The sequence below is a fragment of the Erithacus rubecula genome, assembly GCF_903797595.1.
Source record: "Erithacus rubecula genome assembly, chromosome: 8".
NCBI lineage: Eukaryota > Metazoa > Chordata > Aves > Passeriformes > Muscicapidae > Erithacus > Erithacus rubecula.
In genome coordinates, this window is record NC_136659.1 from 19608334 (window position 1) to 19634218 (window position 25885).

The 25885-nt window shown below is 34.3% G+C and overlaps 2 protein-coding genes across 4 annotated transcripts in view; one reads left to right on the forward strand and one right to left on the reverse strand.

The window, feature by feature from the left end:
* LOC306804279 (sodium channel protein type 2 subunit alpha-like) overlaps nucleotides 1–25885 on the reverse strand; it is a 132788-nt gene that overhangs the window by 101986 nt on the left and 4917 nt on the right. The gene's annotated exons all lie outside the window — the stretch shown is intronic.
* LOC306804278 (sodium channel protein type 2 subunit alpha-like) overlaps nucleotides 1–25885 on the forward strand; it is a gene marked incomplete at its 3' end in the record, with an annotated part of 67315 nt that overhangs the window by 19469 nt on the left and 21961 nt on the right. The window contains exons 5-18 of one of the 3 annotated variants that reach the window (XM_079310639.1): nucleotides 810–890; nucleotides 2455–2583; nucleotides 3279–3370; nucleotides 4211–4483; nucleotides 4787–4850; nucleotides 5725–5866; nucleotides 6000–6206; nucleotides 9029–9328; nucleotides 12747–13094; nucleotides 13967–14099; nucleotides 16561–16799; nucleotides 17891–18064; nucleotides 19328–19684; nucleotides 20563–21048. In XM_079310639.1, coding sequence (XP_079166765.1) covers nucleotides 810–890; nucleotides 2455–2583; nucleotides 3279–3370; nucleotides 4211–4483; nucleotides 4787–4850; nucleotides 5725–5866; nucleotides 6000–6206; nucleotides 9029–9328; nucleotides 12747–13094; nucleotides 13967–14099; nucleotides 16561–16799; nucleotides 17891–18064; nucleotides 19328–19684; nucleotides 20563–21048 — 3025 coding nt within the window. Of the gene's footprint in view, nucleotides 1–809; nucleotides 891–2454; nucleotides 2584–3090; nucleotides 3183–3278; nucleotides 3371–4210; nucleotides 4484–4786; nucleotides 4851–5724; nucleotides 5867–5999; nucleotides 6207–9028; nucleotides 9329–12746; nucleotides 13113–13966; nucleotides 14100–16560; nucleotides 16800–17890; nucleotides 18065–19327; nucleotides 19685–20562; nucleotides 21049–25885 lie in introns of all 3 variants that reach the window. The other 2 variants (XM_079310640.1, XM_079310641.1) reach the window with 2 other exon arrangements.

Here is a 25885-nt window from a genome sequence, read left to right on the forward strand (position 1 = left end):
ATGTGGATATACAAATATGCCAATGGGAGTGAATTATGCTAAATAAATATATATTGCTCATCCTTAAAAAAAAAAAGCAATATCCCATTGTGAATTGCAGTATGATCTTCATCCCTGCTGAGAGAATTCTCTACTGAACCACCTAAATCTGTCAGAGTTTAAATATCAGGCTTTATATCTAGAAGAAGACCTGATCCCCTACTAAGCCCTGCAGCTAAGGCCACATTAGTAACAAACCATTGCACTTGAACATATCTAAGGTCAGAATTTTACCAAGACCAGTAGTACTATTCATGAACTAGACTCACTTAGCAAGGACAAAAGAACATGGGTAAAGAGCAGCTTTTTTGGCATTGTGTTTTCAGCATTGGGATAGGTCCTATAAAAGACTCAGTATAAAGAATATTTTCAAATATATTTCTGTCATGCTCAGAGAAAAACTTGGGCCTAAAGAACCTACCTCTGACTAAAAATCTTGTGGAACGATCCACCTGTATTAAATAAGTAATTACATTTGGGTAGTCATTTAATGATTTACAGAGTTAAAGATATGTTTAAACTTCATTTAAAACCTAAACCTGCTATAATTACAAAAGTATTGCAGTTTTTTACAGAAGTGCACTATAATATGCCAGATGGCACACCATTTAAAATACATAAAATGATGTGCAAAGCTTTATTTTTAGGCTTTAGTGTGTATGCTATTTGTACATATATGTAAACACTTAATATTTTTAAGTTATTTCAGTGTTATAAAGCTGTCCTACTTTTTTGACTTATATGCCTTAACTATAACCTACGTTATTCAGCATGCTTATCATGTGCACTATTTTGACCAACTGTGTATTTATGACCATGAGTAACCCTCCAGACTGGACAAAGAATGTAGAGTAAGTTGCACATTTTTACTTCTTTATTTTTACGTCTTTGTTTTTGTGTGACTCCAAACAACAAGCATTTATAAAAATGTAAATGCCAGAATGGGTTTTTCCAGAGCCAGGAAGAATCAGATTCCATGAGATCATCACTATCTTTCCTGTTTCCCCCTGAATAACTTAAATTATTTAAGGGTAACACCATGCTTATTAAAATTATGTCTGAGGAATATCTGAACTTCTGTTGTGTAATATAAACAGGAGCTCTTGTCCTTGGATATTCGGAGCTGTAAATCAGACAAGGAGCTACAGATGTGCATATAAAATTGTGCATGTAAGATTGCATGAGTATCCGTGATCTCATCACAGTGGGACTTTTATTGTGCCACATTGATGTAAGCTCATAAATGGCTGCCACAACAAGGACACACAACCCACAAACCAGAAGAAACTCAAAGTGCCAAGGGAAGGGTCTTACCTATGAGACAGTAAAAAAGAGCTGAAAAAAATAAGAATATTTCTCTTTCTTGTTCATGGTTATAAATGCATGTTGATTCTTTAACAAAATACAGATACGTGTTTTCCTCTGAACTACTGTAGAATCATAGAATAGTTTGGGTTGGAAGGGATCTTAGAGGTCATCCAGTTCCAAACCCCTGGCATGCAGGGACATCTTCCACTAGGTCATGTTCCTCAAAACCCTTTATGTTTTTGTTTGAAATAATACTACTCATTAAAAACCTGCTTCTAATCACTTGTTGCTTCTTTCATTCCCTCCTTTTCTCAAAGAGCCATTACTGGTTTTATTTATTTATTTATTTCTCTGCATTAATGAAACTTACACTGAACTCTGTTTAGAAACAACTACCATTAAGTCACTCTCATTAACTGTGACGATGGCTTGTCAGCATTGCTGGGAGTCTGAAAGGAGAGCAGCAGGGTCTGTAGGCAGAGTTCTGAGATCCATGTGGGTCTCAGGAAGTGCTGCTTTATGCTGATTATAACTGACTATTCTATGTTGTTAAGTGAATAGCTGTTCCCACAGGTAAGCTGGTAATCATTCTCCCCATCTTTGAGAATAACAGTCTGGGCATGCTTTCTTATATGTAATGATTATTTATGAAATAAACATGTACTGCAGGAGTTAGTATAGTTATTATCTAAAACTGATTTTTACAAAATTCTCTGATTTAGACATAAAAAAATTCTTCAGTTTTTGTTACACTTAGACATCTACCTGATTTATGAATGCAAGCAAAGAGGCAACCCTGTGAGTGCCAAAGAATGTACATATAAATATCAAAGTCTGAAATGTATCCACAAATACTAGAGTCAGAAATTATTTGTAAGCACAAGAACAGAGATCAAAATCAGCCTTTTAGAAAATAAGTAGCATATATATCAGGTTCAAATTTCAACAGACTGAACAGCAACTACAAGTATTTAGGGCAAGTGAAGTTAATAATTTACTCCCTTCACTTCTAAGTATTTTTTCTTTTCTTTTAAGTCATCTTTGCTAAAATATGGCACTGTCTGTGAGTATGCAAAAATCCATTATTCCTGCTCTGATGATTTTCAGGTACACTTTCACTGGAATTTATACCTTTGAATCACTTATCAAAATTCTTGCAAGGGGCTTCTGCTTAGAAGGTTTTACTTTTCTGCGAGACCCATGGAACTGGCTTGACTTCAGTGTCATTTTAATGGCGTAAGTGGTTCAAGAACTTTTTCAGCTTTTAGGGCATGAAATTAGTGGTAAATATTATTATAATAAATGTATTTATTTAAAAATATTTAATTTTTGCAACCTTTTAAGTTTAGACCCTGTATCACACATTTTAGCATTCATAAATCAAAGTAAAATATGGCAGAAGCCTAAATGGAGTGTCAGCCACTAGTGTAATTACTGCTGAGGGACACTAATTTCATGTCCTACATTTTCCTGCTCACTAGAAATGAAGCCATCCCTTTGACTTCATGTTACCATCCCATTACAAGCTAATTAGTTTAACTAGATGTTCAAATACAAATCAGTGAGTTTCACTTCAATGACTTTTAAGCAAAATTGATGCAAATAATTATTAAAGGGAAATGTACTGAAAAGACAGGTAAATTTTGAAGCATGATTGCTAGTATTGCCACAGAGGTTTTGAAGACCCACATAATTAGTATAAGCTCTGCCTCAATTCTGAATAACTGTGATTTAATTCTACAGGTATGTAACAGAATTTGTAAACCTAGGCAATGTTTCAGCTCTTCGAACTTTCAGAGTATTGAGAGCTTTGAAAACTATTTCTGTAATTCCAGGTAAGAAGTAGTTGGTGTAAGGTGTTAGGCCCCTCATATCTCCAACTGTTATTTGTGTGCTGTCATTGTGTTTGTGTGTGAACTCCCCTATTACAGATATGTGACAGAGTTTGTGGACCTGGGCAATGTCTCAGCGTTGAGAACATTCAGAGTTCTCCGAGCTTTGAAAACAATATCAGTCATTCCAGGTGAGAGCGAGGTTAAACACCGAGGCTGACTTTCGTTCCATTGAATTCACCTCCTTTGAGCATAAGTCTTGCTGTTTGCTGCTCATGTTGCCAAAAAGAAAAAAAAAAAAAAAAAAAAGGCATGGATCATTACTTTAGTTTATGATTCTTTGCCTTTTCAGCATTAGCTTCTTTTATTTTGCAAAATCAGCCTTTGAGTTTAACAGAGTCTTGCATGAAATATAAAATATGAGGCCTATGGGTTATTTTGCTTTGTTTTTCTGCATTTTATTGTGACAAATTGCCTCTACATTACAAAAGCTTAGTGCTATGGCTTTCTTGGTCTTGAAATTTTCCTTTTTTACCACTTAAAATTGACATTCGTCTTAAAAATATCTGGTAGCAACAAAAGAAGATACCAAAGAGGAAATATATTGTGCACAGGAAAGTTTATCAAATGCAAACAATTTTTTCATTCAAAATTAATAGCAATTATGTGTCATGCTGCTTCACACTGTTGTGAAGTCATGTTTAGAACTAACTGAAAACTGAATTATTGCCATATTTAATGCAGAGGAAAATTAGGAAGTGCAATCAAATCTGTACCAGAAAAGCATGATTGATAAAGTTTCCTGCTTGAGAATATTATATATTTGATTTATTGGAATATATGTACATTGCATATTCATAAAAATGAATCTTTTTCTTTCATTCATCTTCACAAGCTCTGAGGCTGCTCATGAAGCTTTACCTTTTGAGAAATAAAAAATAATTTCTTTTTAAGTGTCTGCATGGCCTCTTAATTATACGGGAAGGGCACAGATACTCTGTGATAATTCTGTGGATCTTTTCTCTTTGCAGGCCTGAAGACTATTGTAGGAGCCCTGATTCAGTCTGTGAAGAAGCTCTCAGATGTGATGATCCTGACTGTGTTCTGTCTGAGTGTATTTGCACTGATAGGGCTGCAGCTGTTCATGGGCAACCTGAGGAATAAATGCCTGCAGTGGCCTCCAGACAATTCTACTTTTGAGATAAACGTTATTTCCTACTTTAACAGCACAATGAATGAAAATGGTACATTTGTTAACATGACAGTGAGCACGTTTAACTGGAAGGATTACATTGAGGATGAAAGTAAGAATGTCTGATATAACTATTTTAATATATTTGTGGCTAAAATATGTTATTATTTGTGACCAAACGAAGAACATTGAGGCGTTTATATTTCTGCCTTGTGTAGAGCTGTTTACAGGCACTGATTTACAGAGACCAAATATATACAATAAAAAATACAAGAAGCAGAAAGATTCCTAAACAAGCTGCAAACTGATCAGTAGCTAGCAACAATGATTTAAAATAATTTATTTTTATTTTACTTTATAGCACTTTCAGATATATTTGATCTATTCATATATATTTCTAATGCTTTCTACACAGCTCATTTTTACATTTTGGAAGGACAAAGAGATGCCCTACTTTGTGGTAATAGCTCTGATGCAGGGTAAGGCCCTTTCAAAAATTATCTGTTATGCTCTATAGAAAAAGAAGTAACATGAGATCTAGTTGCAACTCTATATTTAGCAGGGTTACAGAACTTACCAAGTTTTGCATCTAAGTGAGAATTTCTTACTGGAGTTAAAATGTTTTACACTCTGGCTAAAAAAAATACTAAATAACTGTTTCCTGCTTGATTAGAAAATGAAGTTGGTTTTATTGATAAGATCTGGATTTTTTTTAAGTCTCTTTTGGTAATTTACTGATTGAAGAAAGTAGGAGGAAACAAGAGGTAAAAATGAGAAAGAGAACATATTAAGAAAATATTAAGAGAATATTAAGAAAGCATAGCAGTAACTTCACAGTTCAAGATTGAGCCTGTATTTTCAAGCCTAACTCTTTTACTTCTGCCATTTACATGTGCCAGATTATGAGCCTAGCATTGTTACCTGAACTTGGATGCCTGACTGGCAGCAGTGAAGAGGGTCACTAAAAATATATATATCAGCATCATGTGGAAAATCCCTAATACTACAATTGGATTTAGCTAATAATATTTCTTAATCTTTCTGTAACCTTAACAACATTTTAGCAATTATTTCTACCAGGAAATAATTAATTTGGAATAAAGATTCTATTTGCAAAATGTAATTGAGGAGAATTTTAATATTTAGGTCATTTCAACCAGTAAGATGAAAAGAATGTCTTTCATTTACTATGTTATTAGTTAAATTCTTGAGATATTTTTTTCTGATTTATTTTAATTGTAATTTATGAATTTTCTGTTGAAAAATAATGCATATTCTTCCAAAAGATAATACATATTTTCTAGAAGGCAATAAAAGTTATGAATAAGTGCCTCCTGTTTGATTTTTACATAGCCAATGCCCAGAAGGATATATATGTGTGAAAGCTGGCAGAAACCCCAACTATGGCTACACAAGTTTTGACACCTTCAGCTGGGCTTTCTTGTCACTGTTTCGGCTAATGACTCAGGACTTCTGGGAAAACCTCTATCAGCTGGTAGGAAACTATTATGACATAAATAGTAAACTGTTGGTGATGCCCAAAATTGCATAAATAGTCTTATTTTTTGCATGAGATGAAAAAATTAAATTGTGGAACAATATATATAGATATGCTTTCTACTCCCTAGACACTGCGTGCTGCTGGGAAGACATACATGATATTTTTTGTTCTGGTGATTTTTCTGGGCTCTTTCTATCTGATAAACCTGATCCTGGCTGTGGTCGCCATGGCCTATGAAGAACAGAATCAAGCAACAATGGAAGAAGCAGAGCAGAAAGAGGCAGAATTTCAGCAAATGCTGGAACAATTGAAGAAGCAACAAGAAGAAGCTCAGGTAATGATGGAAATTATACTTTCTGAATGAAAAAATCTTTTATGATTACAAACACAAACAAATTGTGCAATGAATTGCAGAAAATAAAAGGTCATGTTTACCATGCAAGTTATAAAAGTGGAAATAGCCAATGAAAACCAGGAACTAACCAAATAGTGAAAAAAGCAATCTAATGGTACAGAAAATAATGTTACTTCATTCACCAAAAGACTGTAAAATAAACCATTTGTCATAAGAGTGCTCTAGAAACCTGATTTTAAGTTGTCATAAATAATAGTGCTTTTATGTTACGGATCTTATAAACAGCATGAACAAAGTCTAGTGATGTTACTTCTGGTTTACATCTGAGTTAGAACTGCCAAGCATGATATACTTAATAATTCTCCCTAAATATTCATCAAATAGAAAGATTGTGATCAGTGTTCTTGCTGTTTTTCTCCAGCAAGATAATTAAAAATATCTCTAATTGACACTGTGGTAAATCAGAAGTTTATGCATTCTTAGAAAATGCAAGCAATATTCAAAGCCAGATGAGCAATATTAATAACTAATGTATTACTTCAGAATTCTTTTAAAGCAATCTTTGTTTCATTTTAAAAGAGAAGAAAATTATTTAAAGTTTTGTGAGGAAAAAGACATTTTAATAGATACTTTTGTGAAAGGTTTTCTTATCTGAAAGTAAAATATATGCAGGAGTTCAGGTCTGTGAGTCAGCCATCTGTCAAATTTCTGGACTGATTTTCCACTGCTTTACAAAAGGCATTTAGTAATTTTCAACAGGACAGTGTTTATAAAATACTAGCAAATTTGAAACTCCTATGAAACTCTATTTATGGTAATACTTTACAGGTACTTTCACTAAGTTAGAATGACTCCATAAAGTGCTAACAAAAAGATAAACTCTCTCTCTTTTACTTGAAAAGAAACCTTTATGTATGACTTGTGAAATCTAATTAGTCTATCTTTATTTTAGTCATTAAACGTTATCCCTGCAAAACTCAAATTTAGAAAGGCTGAATGTCATCAATGTGTATATTGCTGGTTTTTCCTTAAATTTTGTATTTTAATGCCTAAAAGGCAATAAATCACATTATGCTAAAAGATATCTTCAGGATCATCAAGATGTTTGTGTATCTGAGAGTGGGGAAAATGAAGCTGATCCAGTCTTAGAAGAATAGAAAAAGAAACAGAGACTATATGTAATGTTGAATTAAGACCCTGGAAAGTCATATTTTTTTTAAATTGACGGATCACTACATTAATTATAAGTAAAACATTATTACAGTCAGGATCTCTTTTGTTTGTGAAACCATTAGCAGTAAGTAGGCAGTGCAAGGTGGATCACTGAAGTGTTGAATTAGTTGCTAAGGCAAAAAATTGTTTGGGACCCATCTCTTCATCCCCTTGACTCGGAACCTATTTATCCACAAACTTAAGTCATCACAGTGGTCTTTGGATTGCTCCACTTGTTTGACCTTTACTATTATTATTCTGAAGTAGATGGGTGATGACTCAGCATCTGCTGCCTTTGTTTCTTTTAGAGTCTTTGAAGGATGATATTCTGAACCAGTACAACAAAATTTTGAGTATTGCTTTTTTATTTTATAAACACTTCAGAATCCTTTTAATACTCAATTTAGCAGAAAAAGTCTGTATCAAGTCAACTTCTATAGCATAGGTTTATATTGTGGCAAAGAAAGACATTAATTCATTCTATGAGCTTTCAAACTATCCTTTCCTGCTGTAAAGAGATATGTCATCATTCCTGAAATACTTGGCATTGAATATAATATGTTTTGCTGGATAATTACTAGTCATCTTTGTTACATAACCCTAGTATCTTGCCAGTTATCACACCACCCTTTTTTGTAAGCTAAGAGCAGCCTATCATCTCCCCAAAGATATTTTCACTACAGAATTTCATTGCAATCTCCCACACTTCTTTCGAGGAACAGCACTGGACATACTCTCAAATTCTTCCTTTTTAAAGACTAAAAGAACCTTTCTATAATGAACCAAAACAAGTGGGCTGACCACTGTAGTTAAAGATACTGGTCCTGTGTTTTGGGATGACTCTGCTCCAGTAACTCATCTCACCTCTTTCCATCAGAGAAGAAATTTCAACTTTTTTTCTTTTCTCAGGCTGTAGCACCAACAGGCAATTAGCATATTTTTGCATATCTATAACAAATACCTAGAGTGCCTAGGGTGCAGATACAGTGAGAAAAATGGGAGAGGAAACATGAAGAGGAAGAAAGGGCTTGAAGATGTGTCCAGAGGTTGTGCCTGGTACCAGCAAAGGCAGAAGGAAAGTAAAGGGAGTGTTCTTGCAGTGAAGGCAGTGAGGAAAGGCTGGATTCAACTGCTTTCAGAGTGCTAGCCGGAATTTGATACTTGAACTCACATGATGAATGCTTGGCATTAGTTTTCTTTGTAAGAACTCAGAAGGTATCAGCTGAATTAGGGCATGATGTGGGGCTTTTCTCAAGAGAAAATGGAATAACAGGTTCTGAAATACACGAAAAAGCACTATGTTAACATTTTTCTGACTACTTTTATTTTCAGACAAGTGTCTTGTGCAGCATCTCTTTAGCAAATAGTGTAGTTATTCTTCTGCTGAAGTTGGTGCTTCAAATACCCTCAACAGCTTCAAATACAACTCAACAGTTTATCTTCAGTACAATTTGTTTGAGTATATTTACACACTCAAGAGTGTATGAAAAGCATTATTATCACGGTAATAATAAAATACAGTTGATACAAGACTATAAAATTATTCTTTTTTTGGGCCGCTAACAATAACTTGCTTTGTAACTTGACAGACAACAGCAGCAGTAGCAGCAGCATCAGTTGCATCAAGAGACTTCAGTGGCGTAGGGGGATTAGGAGAACTCTTGGAAAGCTCTTCAGAAGCATCAAAGTTGAGCTCAAAGAGTGCTAAAGAAAGAAGAAACAGAAGGAAGAAAAGAAGACAGAGAGAAATGTCTGAAGCAGAGGACAAAGGAGATATCGATAAGTTCCCTAAGTCTGAGTCAGAAGACAGTATCAGAAGGAAAAGTTTCCGATTCTCCACAGAAGGAAGTCAACTGACATATGAAAAAAGGCTCACTTCTCCTCACCAGGTACAGCACGCTTTTTACTATGTCATGTGTGTCTACTCTACTTTTATTACTGATATTACAGCAGGTTTACATATTGGAAGTTATGTAAATGATAAATGAAGGAAAAATCAGTGGCAGTACCATTCACAGTGTAAGTTTAAGATGGTTTGATCCATTCTATTAGCAAAGGGATAAAAAAAATGTACCACAAATACTTATAAACTTAATTAACACATTTCTGAAAATGTATTTCTCAGGATGTGTCTAGTAGACTGGAGAAAAAAAGATTAGTATTCATATATATGTGTTAATGAACCATATATTCTCTGTTCTAGATCCATTTCAAAACTATACAAATATGTTGGGTTTTAGCAGACTGCAATGTCAAAATACTCTGCCCAGGAAATCCCACATTACCATTAATTTTTATTATTTTCCTTAATTAGTTTCTTTAATGTGAAGATAATGAGAAAAGTAGTACTAGTACTGCACAATAAGGACAAACTATGCAGGGATCTTTTGGGCAAGTATATGTAACAATTTAATCATACTGTTCTTCTTTATTAGAAATCCATTATATGTGATGGAGAAACATTGCAATCATAGGGAAAAAAGAGTAGTTTATGAAGGACCTCTGGAAATCATTTAATCCAAAGTCCTAAACTCTACTCCCATAAATCAAAGGCTCTCCTGTCACTTAAGGATATGTCCCCTGCACTTGGCAGAGGCCAAGCCTTGAATCCTGGGTCCAGTCATGGGTACAAGACAGATATGGAGGTGCTGGAGCAGGTCCAGAGAAGGGCTCGTGAAAGTCTGGAGAGTGAGTTATATGAAGAAAAGCTGAAGAAGCAGAGGGTGTTTAACCTGGAAAAGAAGAGGCTTAGGGGGCACCTTATCCCACTACAACATCCTGGAAGAAGATTGTGGCCGGGTGGAAGTCAGCCTCTTATCCTGGGCAACCAGTGATATGGCCTCAAGATGTGCCAGGGAAATTTCAGGTTGGATGTTAAGAGGAATTTATTCGTGGAAAGGATTGTAAAAAATTGGAATGTTCTACCCAGGGAGGTGGTGAAGTCAGCATCCTTCAAGGTGTTCAAGAAATGACTGGACGTAGCATTTAGTGTCAGTTTACAAGGTGGTGATCAGTCAAAGGATGGGCTTGATGATCTTGGAGGCCTTTTCCAGCCTAAATGATTCTGCTTGTTTCAAGGCTACACAGAGTTATGGAATTTTTAGAAAAAATCACTCAAAATGTATCTGTTCAAAATGATAATGTGTGGTTTGAGCCAATAGATGACTTACCTATGAATACCAGGTTAAGAATAACTTGTTAATTAAAGACATCCTTGACAATTTCTTTTTTTTGCAGTTGTAACAAAGCTTTGGGGCAGAAGTTGACAGCATACAACTAAAACTTAGGTGCCACAAGAACAAAGAATTGCAAAAAGTAGAATTGGTAAAAGGCAGAGTTAATTTGTTTTGTTAGCCATGGAGAAACTCCCTGGTGAGACAGGGACAGAGCATGAAGCAGTGAGGCAGAATGGTAAGGGGTGATAATCTGCTCAGTTGGGCCCTGTAAGAGATGTTGTCCTTTGATACCATATTCATATGCCCTTTGATACCATATGCAGATGAATGATGAAGTTTGCCATAAAAGTCAAACCTTCCTTTCAGTCCTTACTCTCCAATAGCATGTAGACACATATATTTCTGCCTCTATGTATGTTAAAATTGCAGCCATTTTGGCTACTATCTTTTGTCTCAATGCAGCAGGGACTTGCAGAACAGACATTATTTCTCCCAAATCCCTGAGGGGGCTGATCCAATTAGCTGTGCTAAAAACATGGTAACACGTATTGGAAAGATTGGCCTGCAAATAAAACATAGCAGCCACAGGAATATTCTCTAAAAGAACAAAGGTATCACCAGTACTCAGATGAAACTCTGGTGAGCATTTCATTTTTTGAAGGACTGTAGGTTGGCCAGATTTATTTACAAGGAAATTTAAAAAGGATGTAGTAATTAGTTTACTGCTTTGTCAGAATTCAGTGTCATATTCCATAGAAGCTAGGGACTTTTTTTGATAAAATTATCTTTCAGTATAAGCAAAACAGCACTTTTTCTCCAGCCAAGTTTACATAAATGGCTTAGCAAAATCATTTGGCTGATATTTTTCAAGTAACTCAGCCTGAGGCTGACAGCCAGCATAGAAAATTTCAGCCCAAACTATTAAAATTTGGGATAGCTGTAAGAGCAGAAAAAAAAATGTCTTGTAATGGTAAAAACCTGCCAGACCTTATAAAAAGGCAGTTCTACCAGTTCAGCACACATATAATTTATATATCTGACAATGCATATACAGAGATATATATACAGGTTGATATATGTACATATACATTGTTTGATTTTCAAAATATTAACAGAGGTTTATATAATATAGGATAGTTTTCAATTTCACTCTATCCTGGGATCAAACTCATTGACATTACATATGAGGACTTTCTTCCTGCAGGACTAGTGAAAAAGTGACAATAGTCTCAAACCAGATTTTTGATGAACCAAGATGTGAAGATTTGTACAAATGCAGAACTGGAAAAGGCAGAATGCCAGGTTACTTTTCTCCACAATTAGTACTCATTTTATTTATTCATGAACGCTGTTAATAAAATATGTAGCAAGGGAGAAGAACGCTTCATTAACCGGCTTCTACTGTAATTAAAAGATGAATTACCAACAACCACTGATGTATTTTTCTCACTTGTAAGAGAATATCTTTAGGTAACAGTGTCCCTAGTGAATACTTGCTTTGAGCTGCATGATCACCAAGTGATACCTTCTGGCAGTGTGCAACCTGCTATGGCAGGAGAGCTATGCCTAAGAGTGCTGTTGCTGTACTCCAGAGCTTCCCCAAGCTGCCCCCTCTAACTTCTAGTTATTTTTCCCACACTATTGAGCTTATTGGGAAGAGGTCAGTCAAGTTTTTTAAATCAGTTCAGAAGGATTTCAATGGCAAACTTAAGATAATTTCTGCATCTACCAAATAAAACAGAAAAGAGTGATCAGTGAGCATTATTAGCTGTTATCCCTAGGAATCCAGGGAATGAAGAAGACAAGTAAGACACTTTTAGCTCTGTACTGTAAGTCAAGGAATAAAAGACAAGTACCTGCCAGTTCAATGCACCTTCTTCACTCAGAACTGTTCAACCTTGCTTATGTCTTCTGCACAACTTTTCCTCAGTCCTCCTACATTACCTTAAAATAATTTTTTCCCCTCTGCTTCAGGTCCCCTGGTGAACACATTCCCCTAGTGGACACACTTATACTATGGAAGAAAAAAAAAGACTGTCCCTCCAGCACTGTAACTATTCTTTGAAAAGCCAAGAACTTACAACTTTAGTTCTAATGCTGTTTTGTTTGGTCTGTTTTAAATCTTTTACAGTCTCTGTTAAGCATTCGTGGTTCTCTGTTCTCACCAAGGCGCAACAGCAAGACCAGCATTTTCAGTTTCAGAGGTCATGCAAAGGATATAGGATCTGAAAATGACTTTGCTGATGATGAGCACAGCACTCTTGAAGACAATGAGAGCAGAAGAGATTCTCTCTTCGTTCCAAATCGACATGGAGAAAGGCGCAACAGTAACATTAGCCAGGCCAGTGTGTCATCTAGAATGATACCAGCCCTTCCAGTAAATGGCAAGATGCACAGCACTGTGGATTGCAATGGGGTGGTTTCCTTGGTTGGAGGACCTTCAGCTCTAACTTCACCCACTGGTCAGCTTATACCAGAGGTAATTGTAAGCAAGCCAGTAATTATTATACTTTGTTTCAGGCACAGAATTTTCTCTTACTCTTCATCTCTGCATTCCTCATAATTTTTTTAAGAAATAATTTGCAATAATTTCCAAATAAGAGAACATAAAGGAAAAAAGTCCTCAACCTCCTATGTCTAAGCCTTAGTAAAGTATTATATTCTTTTTGTTTCAGCAAGAGATCTAAACATAGAAAAAAAAGATGGAATGAATTTGAAAATTTGTATATAGTTTCACTTCAACAAAGTAAATATTCAATATATTAATAAACCTATAGCTTGAAAATATGTATAGGAAAACTATAAAATTAAACAGAAGGTGGTTACTACTCACGTGATAGTTATTAGAAATACCTCTTTCTGAATTTTTCTCAAGGACTTTTTTCTCATAGCTTTCATGAGAAAAATATGTACAATTCTTATGTACCTTTGTAATTACATAACATTATAGTCTCAGTTTCAGACTTCTGTAACCTAAGATGTTCTTTCAAACATTCAAATAAGCAAGCCTTTTCCATACATAGTATTTATTATTATTATTACTATTATTATTATTATCATCACTATCAAGGAGGTACAGAGCAAAAATTTTGTGATTTAAGCGTGAACCACCTTTGGTCCCACACTGTGTTGGTATTGGGTTCTCCAGCTGATTATTTGTAACACTGTACAAAAGTCCCACTGATTTCCTCGATAAAGAAGAAAGAAATCCCAACATGAACAGAAACACTCCTTAAAAAGCATAGAACATTGCACAAAGCTGATTTGATTTTCACTACAATATTTATGCAGTAAATACTGTCAATTGGTTGTTGAAAAGGATGGTGTAATTCCTCAGTATTTCATTTACAGGGCACCACTACAGAAACAGAAATAAGGAAAAGGAGACTGAGTTCATACCAAATTTCCATGGAAATGCTGGAAGAGTCTGCTGCAAGACAAAGAGCAATGAGCATAGCCAGCATACTTACAAATACTATGGAAGGTATTTGGTACTTTTTATCTGACAGAAGTTCTGCTAACTACATGTACACAGAAATGATGTAATTTCCTTTGTAAATGTAAAACTGGACATGTGGAGTTTCTGAACATCAGATACAAAAGGTTTTTGAACATTTCTAAGGTCATTTACACAATCTGAATACTTAAGCATGTTTCATGATACCTTCCAAAATACTACTTTAGTGAGTGGACTAATAGAGGCAAAACAATTGTAGCTAGGGGATTGCCAGAGTCTCAAACAGAAAATATAGGGATTTTTTTTCATTACACATCAGCAGGAAAAATCAATTATGATAACCCAGGAATTGCCATGATAAAAGCAGTGATGTGCTAGAACAGTCATTTCCCTTAGGCTTTAAATCCAGGGATAGACAGTAAGAAATTGAAGCGAGAAATATAAAGGAAAAGAACCCAAAAGTAATCAACCCATGCCAATGCCCACAGAGTGTCTTAAGCATTTCTTAAATTTTTGTAGTTATCAAAGATTAAAAAATATTGTATTTTCTGTGTGAAAAAGCATTTTTGGGAATTTTTTCTTATTTAATGGAAACTGAGTAAGCCCACTTTCCATGTGTATGCCATTAAAGCATTTTTATAAGCTTGAAGGATCTGTCTGCTGGATAGAGGCAAAGTGTGGCAGGTGTTATAGTCAGACCAACCTTGCAGATTCAACATACATTCTAAAAAGACAAGAAATTACCAAGAAAATTTACAGTGTTACTAAGCCAGTATTGATATTTAATTTTAAAGTGAGTTCTGAAGCCCTTCGCCCTCAGATAAACAAACAGATCACAAACTAATTGTAGTTAGAAATATAGGCTTATGTCAGCTATTTTCTTATAAAGAAGTTTTTTCTCACAAACATGTATGTTTATGAGTATGTCTTCCTATTTTCATGCAAATATGTGCTGTTGGTACCTCTTAAATCTTGGTCCTCCACTCCGTAAACAAGACTTCTCCTTAGAGAGTACTGCATTGTTCCTCCAGTTAAATAGTTTGTCCTTGCAGTGTCCTGACCAAAAAAAAAAACATGCCAATGTAAACAAAATTTTCCTGATAGTTCATCTCTTTACCCATATCTGGTTTCCACCATTTCAGAAATTGCTACGTGCAGCAACAGAGTCTGTGTCAACTCAGCATCCAGAATAAGTGGTCATGTTTGTCCGAGGCCAGTCCTATTCTGCCTCTAACATTCTGAGCTGCATGTTCAGAAATGTGATTGTAGCAGCCAGTCCATATATTCCTCCAAAAGTACTGTATTTGTTATGGTTTGTAAAGACTATTGATGTCCTTTTCTGCCTGGAGAACTTGTTTCTTTCTGCAGTTTGAAAGCTTTTAAATTCCAGTAATTCCACCCATATAAAACAATATTAGAGGCAGAAATCAATCCACTATCCTCAAAGGGTATATTTTTGCAGTAAATCTTTATCAACAATCTGTGAAACAGCTATTGTAGCAGAATGATCCAGGAGTGTCATGATGATGGAGATTTCTGTGCTCTAAGGGATGCCTGAAAAATGGGAAATTTCAGACTTGGGTTGAAATTTAATCAAAACTGTTGTGGAGATTTCTTACATATTTTGTAGTTAAGTATTTCTCACTTGAGCAATCAACAATCTTCCTTCTACAGTTGTCAAACATCCCATCACGTTAGATATTCATCCTTGTTCTTACTAACTTAGAAGAAGTTACTATTCTTCTGTAACTTTGACAATATTGGCAGTGAAATTGAAGAAAAAATAGCTCCCGAAAATTCTAATTGAGAGCAGTTGCTAAATAGTTGCTTTGCTAGTACAGATATATGTTGTCCTGTATCTCAGTGGATAGACACTGCAACTGTACAAGACATTTTCAAAGTAAATTAAATTATAATTGAAAAATAAGAAAACAGGGATGCAACATATTAAAAATATAAATTCAAAAAAAGAAATTATAGGTATGAACTCCAAATAATTTATCTGATCTTGCAGTGGTTCAGTGTAGTAGCAAATACAACCCTTTCAGTATGTCAAATCAAAATATGTACTCATATTACATACCACAAAAAATGTGAATCCTTTATGAAGTTTATAGCAATTATATATAGTAGGTCAGTGATGAATGAGTCATGTTGACTTTTAATAATTGAAATTAAGATATCTGCTGCAAGGAAGCCAAGTAACCTAAACTAAATGTCTAGATTCTCTCTACTGTCCTGGAAAAGGTAAACACATTTCTCCCAGTTGTCTCAGATGATTTACTCTTTAGTGAATGGAATTCACTGTCCACTGGTGGTAGAGGATCTTATATGAATTAGATGTCCTATTTTAAGATCGATGAATATGAGTGAGCAATCCCACGTTAGTGAGAGCAATTATTTGATTGGTCTAATATTCTTCCATATCTTAAACAAGAACTTCCAAAAGATACATTTATTATAATATTTTTCTTCTATTTTTTCCCAGAGCTTGAAGAATCCAGACAGAAATGCCCACCATGCTGGTACAGATTTGCAAATACTTTCTTGATCTGGGACTGCTGGAGTCCATGGTTAAAAGTAAAGCATGTCGTCAATTTAGTTGTGATGGATCCATTTGTTGATCTTGCTATAACAATTTGCATTGTTTTAAACACTTTGTTTATGGCCATGGAACATTACCCAATGACAGAACAGTTTAGCAGTGTCCTTTCTGTGGGGAACTTGGTAAGTAGCTTGTAATGCACTACTTGATGTAAAAATAACCTTTTCTAAAAGAAGAAACTTATAAATGTACCGTATTTGTTTAAATCTATTCCAGAATACCTTTTTATAATCAAATAAGAAAAGGTATATATGATTTTCACAGGTAAAGTGACTTTTTTTTTTACTGGAGCCTTTATCTTTCATGAATGCATTTTTTAACAACTAAAATGAAATAATTGAATATGTCTGGAAGTGCAGTCTTCACTGGAATGCCAGATTTCTTGACATCTACCTTGGGTTTTTTCTTTCAAACATTAAGGTAGATTCTGCTATTTTTACCATGGTACAGATATAACATGACAGAAAATATTTTTCTTCTGTACAAAATTGATGAAATATTCAAAGTTGGAATTTTTTTCAATTACACTACAGTGAAAAGGCTTCTACAAAAAAGGCATGTTCCCATACTTGTTGTTGTGCTACGCAAATCACTGATCACTACGCAGTGCAAGAAAGTGTTGAGTTAAATTCTGGACTTAAAAACACTAGGATTCATTGATAATTTTACATTTGACCCTTTGAGATATTTCAAATAACATTATCTCCTGAGGTTCATTTTCCTAAAAGGAAATAGTTGTCACACAGTATGGTAATTATGTGTGAAACCTTTATATTCTTATAAAAAGCACTGTACACGAATCTCCAATTTCTCCTGTCTACAGGACAGAATTTAGAGAGTCTATGCTTAGACAGTCTGACATAAGAAACTATCATCTTTTTGGACTGTAAGCTAGGAAAATACCTGCTGTCAAGTCTTTTTACTGGAACCATCCTCATCAAACAGGACTTAAAACACCAGGTTACATCACATCATCTGCTGGATGGATAGTCCAGCACCTACCAGGGAACTCAACTGCTGACGGGTCAATTGATTTCTATATGTTTATCAAGCCTCTGTCCTACTATGTATCCTGATTTAGTTTTGAGTGTTTAAAAATACTTAGATGCTCTCTCCATTTGGAGATACCAACAGGTAAGAGAATTCATTGCATTAAAAAAGATTTCCTCAGGTATATAAATTTGTCATAACAATTCATTACATTTTCTTTTAGGTATTCACTGGGATATTTACAGCAGAAATGGTACTAAAGATTATTGCCATGGACCCTTATTATTATTTCCAAGAAGGCTGGAATATTTTTGATGGTATAATCGTTAGCCTTAGTTTAATGGAACTTGGTCTTGCAAATGTTGAAGGATTATCTGTTCTTCGGTCATTCCGATTGGTAAATACCTTGAAAATTAAATATTTGCATGCAGTTATCTCACTCAAAAAATAAAAGTGCTGGTGCCTGTAATTACTATCATATTTTGTAAATATATATATTATATAATATATATATTATATATAATGACTCACCTTATTTTTAATATGTGCCTAATTTGCAAGCCATGTTTGGTAAGTACAAATTTAAAGTGTTTGATACCTTTTAGTATCAAATAATCCTACTGATTTTCTATCCAACTGATATCCTTTGCCAGCATAACACTAACTGCTACCTTTTAAGAATTTTATGAATCTTTGCACTGATTTCACTAAGAATAATAAAAGCTGAATGTCAGTGAAAACATACATATTGTCAGCAACACAAAGAATCATAACATTTTTAGTCTTTATATTGTGAACATTACTTTGTGGTACTTGTTAAGAACTTAAGCAGATCCTCTCTTCACATTAATTTTAATAGGCACCAACAATAACCTTTTAGTCACTCCATCACATATAGTAGAGTTGTAACAAGCTGACTTTAAGATAATATTTAAATTGAATAGTATTGAGCTTCTATTAGAAATATATTTTTAATAGTAATTAACATTGCACACAAACTAGTTTATAAATATGTTTACTAAGAGGCACAAGATTAATGATTTAAAAGTCTTTATTATCAATAGTTACCACATTACTTGAAAACCTAATCTCCTAATCCATAGAGAAGGAAGAAGTGACTTATTTAGCACTACTTGCAATGGTACCCAACTTCACATAATGTAAGAATTTGGGTAGTGAATATTTTTTTTTAATTTAGTGTTTACAATTTGAATAGACATTGCAAAGTCTACACCAAGTTTTTGCTTTACAAACTGGCCTATATTTAAGCATGGAAGGGTTATTGTGGTGCTGAGGGAAATGTGGAATAAAACCAGCAAAGGGAGCATAGTGATGATGATGAACAGAATAGAAACTTCTAAAATGTCTTCAAGAATTGTTGAGGAATCTTCCGTAAGTGGACTTTTAAAAATGATAAAATAAAATGTCATGCAAACACAAATTATGACCTTTTTTTCACTATGTGCATCACTGAAATGAAATGATAAACAATGCATTTTTGAAAAATAGTCCATGTTCCCTGCTTTACATTAAAATAACAATGTGGTACTACTGAAGAACAAATTAATCTACAGAAACTGGTATGCTCTACTAAAAAACTCAGACCTAGCTTCTATTTTATAGCTAACACTAATGGTTCATCTGGGTTTTTGTTTTGCAGCTTCGAGTTTTCAAACTGGCAAAATCTTGGCCAACCCTAAATATGCTGATTAAGATTATTGGCAACTCAGTGGGGGCTCTGGGGAACCTGACCCTGGTGCTGGCCATCATTGTGTTCATTTTCGCTGTGGTTGGGATGCAGCTGTTTGGGAAAAGCTACAAGGAATGTGTCTGCAAGATCTCCAGTGACTGTGAACTTCCTCGCTGGCACATGCACGACTTTTTCCACTCTTTCCTGATTGTATTCCGAGTGCTGTGTGGAGAATGGATAGAAACAATGTGGGACTGCATGGAGGTTGCAGGCCAAGCCATGTGCCTTATTGTTTTCATGCTGGTCATGGTGATTGGAAACCTAGTGGTACGTAATGAACATTTTTTTTATATTAACTCTGATGCAAATGTGCAGGACCTACAGCTAGTCAATGAAAGTGTTTGTCATCCTTCTGTTTAGAATTTAAAAATTAATCTGAATGTGCTGAATTTTGGGTAAAAACATATGAAGATTACCTTTTCCTCTTTTCCACACATTTCTATACACTGAAACACTTACTGGGTACAAGCATTTAGAAGGAAGCTAAAATGTCAAATCCAACATTCTTTCATGGGAGTGCTGAAGCTAATTTAGAGGTGTTGTTTAATTTTTAGTACTGAACTTCTTGGATTATGTGTAAAAAGCAAAAATGAAACTCTGAGTGATTTGTCATCCAGCTTAAAAACATGTTAAAAAGCATTTAACTCAAGATTGTAAAAGAAATTTTTATAGAAAAGTTTAAACTCAAGATGACAAATTGAAATGCAAAATTTCTACTGGAAAATATAGAATTGATGAGAACTTCCTAGAAATAAATGTTATAAAAGGGATGCAACATTTTACTTTATTTTTAAGTTTCTTTTACTGTTAAAATCTGCAGTCAAAATTTCCTGTCAAAATTCTCTTCCTTTAGTGATATTTTTAACATTATTTATATTTTTATAAAATAGAATTCAAAATGTTTGTATCTTAGTCATTTACCTGACCTTGCAATCTTGACATTTTACCAGCAAAAATGTGCAGAGCCCCAAAAAGTTATTTATGATCTGCAACCTGCTTTACTGATTTTTTTAGAATCATGGAATCATTTACATTGGAAAAGTCCCTTGAGATCATTGAGTACAACTGTTAACATAGCACTGCCAAATTTAACACATCTGATATGATTGTATTTACTATATTGGCTGTATTTTCTCATCTTTTAGGTATTGAACCTATTTCTGGCCTTGCTGCTGAGCTCATTTAGTTCAGACAACCTTGCTGCTACAGACGATGATAATGAAATGAACAATCTCCAGATTGCTGTGGCAAGGATTCAGAAAGGCATAGATTATGTAAAAAAAAAGATACAGGAGTTCATCCGAAAAGCCTTCATTAGAAAACAGAAATCTTTAGAGGAAATCAAAGCACTTGAAGAGCTAAACAACAAGAAAGACAGCTGCATTTCCAATCATACTGCCGTTGAAATAAGCAAAGATCTCAATTATCTTAAAGATGGGAATGGAACCACCAGTGGTGTAGGCACAGGCAGCAGTGTGGAAAAATATGTAATTGATGAAAATGATTATATGTCATTCATAAACAACCCAGGCCTCACTGTGACAGTGCCCATTGCACTTGGAGAATCAGATTTTGAAAATTTAAATACAGAAGAATTTAGCAGCGAATCTGATATGGAGGAAAGCAAACAGGTAGGATTTTTCATATCTTAACTATTAAACTGTAGTCATACATTTAAATGTTTCAATTGCATATTTAGATTTTTTTAAAACTGTAATATCACATGTAAATATATTTTATGTTTTAGAATTTTATGTATTACTGTTGAATTAAAAAATATATATTGATATATTAAAAGATCCTTAGAGTTTATATTTTTAGTACTTTGTTTATTAAAATTTGTAAGATATTTGATTTTAAATATTACTATTTCTTTCACAGTTTTATGAGATTTTAGGACTAGCAAACACCTGATAAAGCATACTTTCTGTAGTATCTACATCTGATAAGAATTTATGGAATAAGGGTAGAAGACTAAGGAACAATTAGAAGCTTTGCATACCAAAGCAAACATAAGTGGAGAAAAAATATTTTTTTCAATATTTAGGGTAGCTCTAAAAATTCACCCTGAGAGATCACAAATCAGTAATGTATTCTAGATTATCTAAAAAGTTCTGTGAGTAATATTTGTCCAGACTTTGGGTTCAGAGATGATGGCTGGCTGAAATAAAGTAATCTAGGTATGGATGAATGTAATGGTAAAGCATCAGCCCAAGTTATTCTGGAAAGCAGAATAACCTTGTAATATAAATGCATGCAGAAACAGCTTACTTGAAGGCCTTATGCTGTTACTATTGTGCAAAATGACAAAACTGGTCTAAAAAACCAATGCCATGTGTTTCAAAATCTAAGTGGCTCAAATACCAGAAGTGATCATGAACAGGTGCTAATGGTATTCAAGGAAAATTCTGTATATTGGGGTAGTGATCAATGACAAGCTAATAAATACATTACCAGAATCCAGTTATGATCATTAGAAATTTAGGAACTTCGAAGTTTAAGGGATCAGGAACCATGGATAAATTTGTTTTCAATTATATTAGAAGCTGTGATGCTATGTAATAACTCATTAATCCAAAAGGGTTTGTTTACCAATGAAGTAAATTCTCCTATAAAGAAGCCCTGCATTCATGATTTTATCATAGCTGTATATTTGGCATATTTGCAATAATGATGTATTCCTCAGCAATATCAAACTACCCCACATTACATTATTGGATAGCCATGACCCTGTTAATCATGGTATGGGGTTTTTGCTAAAGAACATCAAGAGTGTGTGTTTATTTGCAGCTGCAAAAAACACTGCTCTGTGTAACAATTGCAAGATGAAGAGCAGGATATTCTATCATCTGAGTTTCCCAGTTATGAGACTAACAGTTTCAATGCAGATATATAAGATAGTATAGCAGTAGTGTTTATCCATGGTAAATTTATAATATGAGAGATACAGGAAGTGTAAAGCAGTGTAAATTAAGAGATCAAGTAGTATTAAAAAACCCCAAAAACATTCAGAGTGATTCTGGATCTGAGAGTTAAGTTTTTTTTTCATATAATGTGATCTAATATAAGTTGGTTTTCATTTCCAAGGAACCTTTAGCAGTCTTCTGTCCTTTCACATAGTCTGATGTTTTTTAAATGACATTACACTATATATTTTCTGTCCTTTTGGCTAACTTTGATAAATGTAATTATGAGTGCCTTCCTATTAACTCCATCAAGTTACAAGCCTAGAAATTTCCTGAATATGTTACTTTTTAAAAGGTTTGTAATATGCATTAGGAAGTTGGGGTGCTGTGGAGGTACTGAATTTGTGGTTACATGACATGTTAGCCTCTGCACTAAAGGAACTTGGGAAGTTCCCATCCATGCCTGGCTAGTGATCCCCTGGCACTTTCTCTGCCTCAGAGAATGCAGGTCACTGGTTTTGCCATAGGTATTACTGGTTTGTTTCTTCTGTAAGGTAGATTGAATGGTTCACATTACAATGTACTGCTGTATATTCTATCAGAACAGCTGAGGAGAAAACTAAATGGAATGCAAAGGTAGAAACTCCTCTGTTTCCCAGGTGAATATGTGATGTATGTACACCCCAAGAAAATGGGGTAAAATCCCTTCTTAATGTGCTGACAAGTTCTGAATACCAATTTCAATGTGAATTGTTCAACCCCAGCTTTGCCTGGTTCAGGCATCATGCCTTTATCTTCTAAGGCCATCCTTAAGTTTCTGAACAGTAATAAATAAAAAAGGATTCTGCCTTTTTTTAATGGATTGGTATTTATATGTCTTCAGGAGGAGAAACCAATTAATAAGCAATTTGACAGTGAAAATTTCAGGTGGCTATGGGAAACCCAGAAGTAGTATTTCTATTATGAAATTGTGGAGGCATTTTCAGTGGAGTTAAGTTTAGGACTTTTATGCTGCTTCAGTATTTTGATAGATTGTCATAGTCAATACCATTGGGAAGCTGGAGCGATAATACTTCCATCAAGTTCTGCTCACACACAACTGTTTATTGTTTAACTGAGTGACATGTATTCATACAGTGCAAGTGTGCATATTGTGAACAGGATCTAATCAGACAGTATCCTGAAAATTGTGAATTCTATATTAATTTCACTTCCTGCTCTGGATTCCTTATTCCATTCCTTTTGGATGTTTTCTATGGAAAGAATAAAGTGAGGTTGTTTTATTGTTGTATAAAAATCCACTGGCTTTTGGAATACATGAACAGAAGTTCTGGGGTGTGACAGGAATTTGTGAAGTTTCCCAATCTTCTCCTACCAAGTCAACAGTACTGTTGAATATTTTGCTGCCTTCTGATTGTCTTTCAAGGAAGATAAAGAGTACATTGGTTTAACTTACCTCTCTAGAACAGTACACCATCACTTGCTTTGTTTTGCCTCTCAAGGGGTCCCAATGAGAAAACATTCCTGCTAGAAGGCCTGGTCTGCAAAAGGAGGGGTAAGAGATGGGGCAGAACTTTTCCTGCCTTAACTGTGGCAGTACTTGGCACTTAAAATACCCTGAGGAGGGGTACCCCTATAATAACATTTTATTTAACCACAGAGCTGTGGAAAGCTAGATCTGCATAGGAACTGTAATTTTTTTTTTTTTTTCTGGTGTCTAACTGACTGTCACTGATGTTAAAAGCAGAATGATTATTTGAAGTCTGTCATGCCAGAAGTGGGTCATAGCCTGTGTTTCCCTGAGAAATATGCCATGAGCAGGTAATTACTATAGACATTGTAATTGTGAGTAAGTGAGGAGCAAATTGTAGTATTTCCATTTTTTTTAAGCAGATATACTATAGTAGAAAATAATTCTAGCCATCAAGCTTCTCCTTAAAGACTAGCTCTTTTTTTTCTCCCTCCCTTCATAATTTCATGGAAACAGTTTCTAATTAAGTTGCTAGTTAATAACTTCCAAAATCTGCCAGAATCTATTCTGGACCCTGGTTGCAAATTCCAGACCCAAACAAGGTTTTTCTAATACATAACACTAGAAATTTGAGGAAATCTCTTTTTGGATGATACAGAATTATAACACTTATTAGATTACAAAGTTACTCACTGCTTTAGAGTAATAATTGGCTCAAAGTACCTGCATTTCATTGATACTTCGAAGGAGGGGTTTTTTTAGTAATCAGAAAAGAGACCTGCAATACCCAATAAGATAATCAGAAAAGTAACAGATTTCTGCTCTGAATAAAAGATATTCAAAATCGTTACCTTTGAAGATAAAAAAGTTAGAAAGAGCCAAAGGGGATTATTTGGTGGGTTTTAACATTAGCATGTGGATGCTGTTTCTATTGTGAAATAGGTAATGACAGTAATCTTACCAAACATAAGACTCCTAAATATTGTACAACGCTTAACAACTGTTTGTTGTTGCTGATTGGCAACTTTAGAAAGATTGTTTTTCATTACAACATAGGAAATAATTCCAAATATATATGGAAAACTTATTTTACAACTGAAGATACATATTTACCAGGCCTCAGTCATTCATAATTCCAAAAACCTTTCTATCTGCAGTGTATGTACAGTAAATATAAATTCAGATTGGAGAAATAAGGCTACTTAATTGACTTTTGATGATCACAACAGATGATTTTGATAAAATTAAAAATATCCTTCATCATTGAATCTACTGAATTTTAAAAATAATTAATACATTCAGTTTTCTGATTGGCTTCATCAGGGCCTTTGTGTCTAGATGAAGTGAAAAAGACAAAAGCAGTTATCATATTCCCAAAAAATAAGCATTTTCATTGGGCTCCAATGAATTTCTTAGCCAAAACAGACCCAGCAGCATTTCATTTTATTTATTATCCAATTTATTGGATAATTTTTTATCATGTTTAAAATGTCCAAAAATCTATATTTTTTTTTCTAAAAGTGACCAGTATCTTCAAAAGTGACAAATTATTTAAGTTATGGACTAGCTGTGGTTAATGATTTAAGCCATAGCTCTGGATACACTGATGCTCCACTGTCCAGACAGATACAATCCTCTTTTGAAACAACAGATAAAGGTTATAGATTCAGAGGTGTATAGCATACTAAATCTAAACTAGAAACTTACACAATGTGGTAATTCATCATATTTAAGTTGAAGTGAAATTAAAGATGTTTATTTTATCAAGATCTAGGAGTTCTACCATTATTGGAGGATGAAGGAGGAATGGGAAGGCATACATCTTTAAAGTATTTTGCTTCCTGTATGTACATATTTTTAAAATAAAAGAGATAATCACATCATCAGTTAAATAAAGACTAGGACATCAAACAAACAAACAAAACCCTTAAAATTTTAATTAATAAGCATTAAGGATTATATAAATACAGGAATAGTTTCCAGATCTGCTAACTATGTCTTTGTTAATTGTATTAATTCCATTTTTGTTTATGAATCACAATCTTTGTGTGCAGATTACTAGTTCTAGCTTCTATATTTCTAATTTCTCTA